We start from the raw sequence: 7327 nt of genomic DNA on the forward strand, positions 1-7327 counted from the left end.
GTGCTTTTCTGACCAGAAGAGGCTTGTGGCCCTCTCTTATGATTTATATTACAAAATTATTCATTGATTCTGTATGTACAGTGCACCAGTTGCAAAATAAGAGTACTTAAAATTTTTCTTGGGTAAAGTGGTTCATGTTTCTTTTTGAAATTGTTTACTTTATTGCATGTAATTAAGAATGTTAGTTTTTTAAAAAGTGAGATGTGATTTTAATTTGAGATCAAATTCTATCACCTTAAAATGTGTTTTTATCACAGGTATCACAATTATGCTCTCCAAGTGAGTTTGAACAAATTAGAAATTATATTAAATTAATTGTTATATAAAATTACTTAACGGAATACTATGCTATTTTTTTCAGTCCAGTAGGTCACATGGCCCTGCATTGACACCTGCTTTGCCTTTCTAATTGTAGGTGTCCGTGGAAGAATTAGACGACAGTGTTAGCATTAAAATAGCTAAGGAGGCCGTGATGAATATTAATAAACTTGGCAGCCTTTTTAAGCCTACTGATGGATTTCTGGACACCAAAATATACTTTGCAGGCTTACCTCGGAAGGCGGAAAGCGCACTCATTAAACCGGTAACTGTGTGCCATTTGCTCCTCTCTTCTTGGGTGGATCCTTTTACCTGCCATAGGTTCGAAGATGCCTTTTCATGACACTTGATGCAAAATCATTTGGCTAAGCATACAAAGGGTGACAACTTGTATTGAATGTGGCAAAGAACCATAGACCACTGAAGTTATAGAAAGGAAATAAGAAAATGAGCCTTGTGGGTTTGCGTCCATTTAAATTGCTGCATTGCACATTAAGCAGCAGGTATGCTAAATCCTCAAGTTGTCAGCTCAGTGTTCATTATAATATTGTATACTCAGCCATTGAGGGTACAAAAAGATTCACTTAATCACACACACACACACACACACACACACACACACACACACACATGAGTAGAAGCCAAACATCGTTCTTAGCTTTATTTTAAGACATAAATTTGGTGGTTATGGGTAGCAAGCACAGAGGGTGGATTGAACACATTATTAGAAATATTAGTTACAGCAGATAAATACAATGTTCTGAATACAATGCTTCTAAAATAACCATTGAAGAGAGTTCAAGAAATTAATCACTATCTCTGAAGAGTTTTAAAACGTCACTTGAATTCACAGGCATGCCAGAGGAACTGGCTGATATAATTTAAGTATTTGCTACTTTATATCTATCTACCCTTCTTTCTTCACAACTTGCAGGTTGCTTTAACTTTTAATGGATTTCTATGTACCACTAAATTGGATTAGCTAAACTATGCCAGGATGAATATTCCAGACTTTTGAAATTGATAGATTACGGTACTTTAATGAGAAAGCAAATTATTCAAAAAGAATCAACCATTTGTAAAATGGCTACCATGCATCTTGAACCTGCCTGGATGTTTTGGCGAAGCCTAAAGAACGAGAGCCCTTTGTTCCTGAAGAAGATTAGAATCTTCCTGGGCCACTTTAACCTATATTGCAAATGCACACACCAAGAAGACAGGAAGCAGCTGAGAGCCCAGGGCCACTCCAGAAGCACCGAGAGAAACTACTGCTGGATCTGGCTGAAGTTGAGAAGCAGATAGGACCTTAGATTGTAAATACCATCAGGACCCAACTGCAGGCCTGCAGTGGTATAGTCTCAGTTTACTGACAAGTACTATCTATCAGAAAGGAAAGAAAATTAAAATCCAATTAAAAGTATTGTCATAAGCTATCAAAGAAAGGGGTTTCCATCCAAATGCAACCTATACTGAGAATCAATTAAAGCCATTTCCACTTCTGCACATGTATAAAATCTACTCCCTGACTTCTATCTTGTTGTGTTAGATTAATCCTCGTCTGGATGGATGTATACGAGGCTGGAATCTGATGAAACAAGGAGCTTTAGGTGCCAAGGAAATAATTGAAGGAAAACAAAATAAACATTGTTTCCTCAATGTGGAGAAGGGCTCCTATTACCCTGGTTCCGGGATTGCTCAGTTCAGCATAGACTACAGTAAGTGAATCCTGCTGTGTTTCTTTTTTCTCATTGATCACTAAATACATCCCTTGACAAACTGCAATGACTTATTCTGCTAGCATTGCCCAGTGACTAGCTGCTATGACAGGCATTGTCTTACTTGTGTGGTTAAATACTTATAAAAATTTTCAGGTATTGTAGGGGAAACTCTATGGACTGTTAATATGCATATTATTATGTAACATTTACTGGCATATAGCCTGGTTCATTGAGGTTTGATTCAGCTGACCAGTTTTAAAGTTCACTGCTTTTACAGTTTGTTTGAATTCACTAATCAAGGCATAAGAAGGCATTGGTTTCCATTTCTATCATTTTCATTGATCTGTAATAAAATTTATGGCTCTGATGAAATTGCCTATGTATTTACACATTTTGTATAGCTCACTCTGAGCGTTTGACATTCTCATAATTATAAACTTATTTAGTTTTAACATTTTTTATCTATTATCTATCATCTATCTATCTATCTATCTATCTATCTATCTATCTATCTATCTATCTATCTGATTTTTTTGCAGCGTCTGTGTTCATGTGAGCTTGACCTTATTGTTTCCTTATTGTGTTTTGTTTTCTCATGTGTCTTTGTGTGTCCTGTCATATTTTGGTTTAGAGGTGGCTATTTTACATGCAATAGTAGAGACTGAAGTGAATACTGCTTGTGTCTGGAAATAGGCACTTCTCTCCTTTGTTTGTTTATGGAGGGGTATTGCTCAATTTATTGAGAATGTATTGAGTCATTAGTGAATTATTACTCGAGGGGTGGCTTTTATAATAGAGCGGAGCGTTTCATGAATCTGTTCCCTAGATTCGTTCCCTTCCTGAGGTCTTTCCCTATGTAATAGACCTTCCATCTGCTCCAAGCCTCACAAGAGCCGCCATCATGCTATTTAGATGTTCAGCCTCTTCAACTGTGAGCCAGATAAATTACTTTTTAAAACATATAGCCTAGCTTCACATGTTATTTTTCAATAGCTTTGGAAAGTGTGCTAATACAATTTAAGTTTTGTTTGGTTCGGGAGTGCTTTACTAGAGATTGATTTTTATTTATTTATGTCTTTATTGATTGATTTTTATTTTTGAAAGTAGAGTCAAAAGTCTCATTAGATTGGGGTCCTAGTGAAGTCTGTGTGTACCTTTACAAATAACCCACTGTGAATATCTCTGAGTGCACATCCGGCACTTGGTTTGTATGAGAGAATCTTAGGACTAGATCTTCTCTGTCAAAGATCTTGCAGATATATTATTCACGCATGACTTACTGCATTTTCTTCTAAAGATTACTAATTGCAAAACTTACCAAAAGCAGAAAGCTCGTGCTTAAAATAAGTTTCCCAACCTGATCAAATTTAAGTTTTATAGTCTTAAATACTACTTTCCTAATTCCTACTTAAGTTGAATATGTTTTCGTATATTAGTAGTGATTATCTGTGCGACCTAATCCGATTCTTAAGGTCCAGAACAGTAGATCGGAGTCTGGACACTAAGAAGTACAGGCACTGCTGTGTTGTCAGGATATCTGCTCCAGCTGGATGCAAGGTGCAGTTCTGACCATCAGTGTGCCAGGCAGCTGCCCTGGGAACAAAGGGATAGGTCTATTGGTGTTGGAAAGATCCTTGCCTGTAAATCCTGTTCAGATCCTTTTGTGCAAATTAGGAATCTAAACTTATACAGAATGTCTGAACCAGACAGGGCAGTGGTGGGTGGATGGGTGATCAGCTTTTACTTCGGATAAAGCAGGTACGGAGGTGGGGGGTGGGGGTCGGGGTAGCGGTGGGAGCATATCCTGTTAGCAACAGACTAGCTGAGATCTTTGCTCTACCTGCGTAGAAATCAAGAGTGAGCAATGAAAAGCTCATGGGGCCCTGATCCTGGGCAGCTTTTCGTCCACTAATGTTGGATAATGGTAAATGATGGCAGAGAGAGCGACCGCGGGGAGCACCCTTTAGCATTGCAGCTCTTCTGCAAGCTTTGAGAACTAGGATTCTTAGCTCTACAATCACAGCCCAGCAATTCCTCAATCCCACAACCCGTAACAGCAGCTGATGTTATAGTTCCTGGCTCTGGGCTATCTGAGACCCTGTGTCCCTAAAGGTGCTACAGTTTTTATAACTTTTCCAGCAACCACAGCCTGCAGGGCTTCTTTTCTGGATCTTTACAGCCTTTAATTTTCTCATCCTTAGTTCTCTGCCCCCTCTGCTTCTGCCATATCCTGTTCCTTCTTTGGCTACTCTAACTGTTCAGCTACTTCTTCAGCTGTCAAGCAGCTGCTTGCCTTGTGGCTCTTCCAGCAAAGCCTGCTGGCAACTCTTCCATTGTTCTTGTGGCCCCTGTAGTTCAGCAATGTCTACCTGGCAGCCCTGAAGTTGTTTGTCGTGCTTCTTTATTCATATCAGCCCACGCTGGTAAAAGTAGGCAAGAAAAGATCACTTCAGAAAAAAAGCCTTTTGTTAAGTCCTTGTGTTTCAACACCAGAGGAAGTAGCACAGTGAGCCAAACAGCCTGCATTTACAGCCACAGTAGGTGCCTTCCCCACCAATCAGTGCGTTTGGCTCTTTTAATATTCGCCTTCTAAGTTTTTCCGGCTAGGCTGTCCAGGGTCAGTGCCCCTAAGCTGGTCTAAGTGGAAATCATTACAGGGTCATCCAGAGGGTCATTCACAGAGGGCTGTGTAGCAAAACAGTCCTGGCAGGAGAGGCTTTCTATCCAGAGCTGAGCAATTACCTTCAGTTGTTGTGTAATTATCCTAAAACGTGTCTATGGAGTGTTTGAAAAAGCGAGTGCTGGCATAAGCTTAGTCTGGCAGGCCATTGACGTGGGAGGCAATAAGGGAGAACTCAGCAACTTCCAACTAGACGCTGCTCACTAGAGGTCAAATCGCCCATCCTCCAATGCTAGAAATCTTGCTAAGAAGAACCCAATTTATCTTTATATATTTTTTATTTTTTATTTTTTTCCATTTTTATTAGGTATTTAGCTCATTTACATTTCCAATGCTATACCAAAAGTCCCCCATACCCCCCCCCCNCTCCCCTACCCACCCACTCCCCCTTTTTGGCCCTGGCGTTCCCCTGTACTGGTGCATATAAAGTTTGCAAGTCCAATGGGCCTCTCTTTCAAGTGATGGCCGACTAGGCCATCTTTCGATACATTCGATACATATGCAGCTAGAGACAAGAGCTCCGGGGTAATGGTTAGTTCATATTGTTGTTCCACCTATAGGGTTGCAGTTCCCTTTAGTTCCTTGGGTGCTTTCTCTAGCTCCTCCATTGGGGGCCCTGTGATCCATTCCATAGCTGACTGTGAGCATCCACTTCTGTGTTTGCTAGGCCCTGGCATAGTCTCACAAGAGACAACTATATCTGGGTCCTTTTAGCAAAATCTTGCTAGTGTATGCAATGGTGTCAGCGTTTGGAAGCTGATCATGGGATGGATCTCTGGATATGGCAATCACTAGATGGTCCATCCTTTCATCACACTTCCAAATTTTGTCTCTGTAACTCCTTCCATGGGTGTTTTGTTCCCTATTCTAAGAAGGGGCAAAGTGTCCACACTTTGGTCTTCATTCTCTTGAGTTTAATGTGTTTAGCAAATAGTGATGTTGATTGAGTTTTCTTTGTATTAGCCTTATAATTGTTAGAAAAGGTGCAGTTTGAATAGAGCGTTATCCTTCCTGGTGCCCCAGGGATAGGTAGGAAGTTCCTCTATTTTATTTCAGATTCACCTGCATGAGTAGCACTTTAACTGCCATTAACTGTAACTCTGGGGCTTTCTGTGCGTTCTGACTTCCAACTTCCTTATTTGGGCTTCCAGGGAAAAAGGAAAGCAGACATGATCCCTGGAGGTCCCCTTCCCAGAACCAGATTTGCTAAAGAAAATTTTCCAGAAAAAGAAATTTAAATAAGTTACATTGTAGCTAAAAATTACTTTCTTCAGTTATTCTGTGGATAATTTGAAACCAACTTACTTCATAAGTAATGTTTAATGTTATAACTTCCACACATTTTCATATTTATTTCAATATATATTTGAAATACTTTGTTTAATTTATTTCACAATAATTCCATATATTCATCCTGGGCAAGAGTCACAATGAGAAGTGTATTCTCATTATATGTAGCTAAATGGAAGAATATTTAGCCAAAAGAAAATCATTCCCTTGTTTGTTTTACCCTTTCGAAGTATATGGAGTATACCCAAGTAGTGTATGGAATTTGTTATGTATTTATTTCTTCACAATAAATGAGGAAGACTTAATTAATATTATAAACTATTTTTTTAAAAGTACTTGAGGTTAATTTAGATAGTTATTTGTGAACTTTAATGTGTGACTATGTTGTGAAAAATGTGTCTCTCCTTGTTTCATTTCCAAAAGCAACTTAGAGGAGAAAGGGTTTTCTTTCAGCTTTCAGTGCCAGATCATAGTAGGGAAGTCACAGAGGCAGGAACTTGAAACATCTCATTCCATCCATATTCAAGAGTAGAGAGAAAAGAACGCATGTGTGGTACGTGCTTGTTTGTTTATGCTCAGCTCAACATATCCACTGCTATACAGTTTAGGGCCACCTGTCTAGGAAATGCTGCCACCTGTAGTGGACTGGATCTTCCTGCATCAATTAATTTAAGACAGGCTGTCCTCCACAGACATGCCCAGAGGCCTATCCAACATAGACATTCCCTAATTAAGAATTTTTTCCCAGTTGATTATAGGTTATGTCAAGGAGATGATTAAAGCTAACCATCACAGTATCAATGAGCAGTTTCATCCTTTGGTGAACATCACAGAACAGGCTTATATCTGTATCCATTATTGGCCAGATTATCACTACATGGTACATGACTGTACTTTGAAAACACAAAGTCAGTGAATATTTATTGTCTTCTTTGAAAAGCAAAGCCATGCTAATGACACATATGTCCGATGGCATGCACTCCACTTTGGTAGATAACTAACTAGCCAAGTCATTCAAAAGATTAAAATATTAAAACAAGACTATCACAGAGCCAAGGTTCCCAACCTAATTTGAAAACTAACTGTGGACTTCATGGTATTTCTCTAAGTCTATCTACCTTTCCCTGTACATGGAACACATTTTTTTTTTTTTGTTTCCATTGCTGTAGAATTAGTGATGGTGGGATGCGAGACTTCTGTACCCCTATTTTTCTCTTAGAAAGAATACAGGTACAATGTTGAATAGGTATGGAGAAAGTGGACAGCCTTGTCTAGTCCCTGATTTTAGAGGGATTGCTTCAAGCTTCTCACCATTTACTTT

The 7327-nt window shown here is 39.1% G+C and overlaps 1 protein-coding gene across 1 annotated transcript in view; it reads left to right on the plus strand.

Moving 5' to 3' along the window:
- The window catches only part of Pros1 (protein S), a 75391-nt gene that overhangs the window by 61139 nt on the left and 6925 nt on the right, over positions 1–7327 (plus strand). Inside the window, exons 11-12 of the mRNA XM_021184759.2 lie at positions 416–583; positions 1865–2033. Of these exons, the coding sequence (XP_021040418.1) occupies positions 416–583; positions 1865–2033 (337 nt within the window). The remainder of the gene's footprint in view (positions 1–415; positions 584–1864; positions 2034–7327) is intronic.

The sequence above is a fragment of the Mus caroli genome, chromosome 16 (assembly GCF_900094665.2).
Source record: "Mus caroli chromosome 16, CAROLI_EIJ_v1.1, whole genome shotgun sequence".
NCBI lineage: Eukaryota > Metazoa > Chordata > Mammalia > Rodentia > Muridae > Mus > Mus caroli.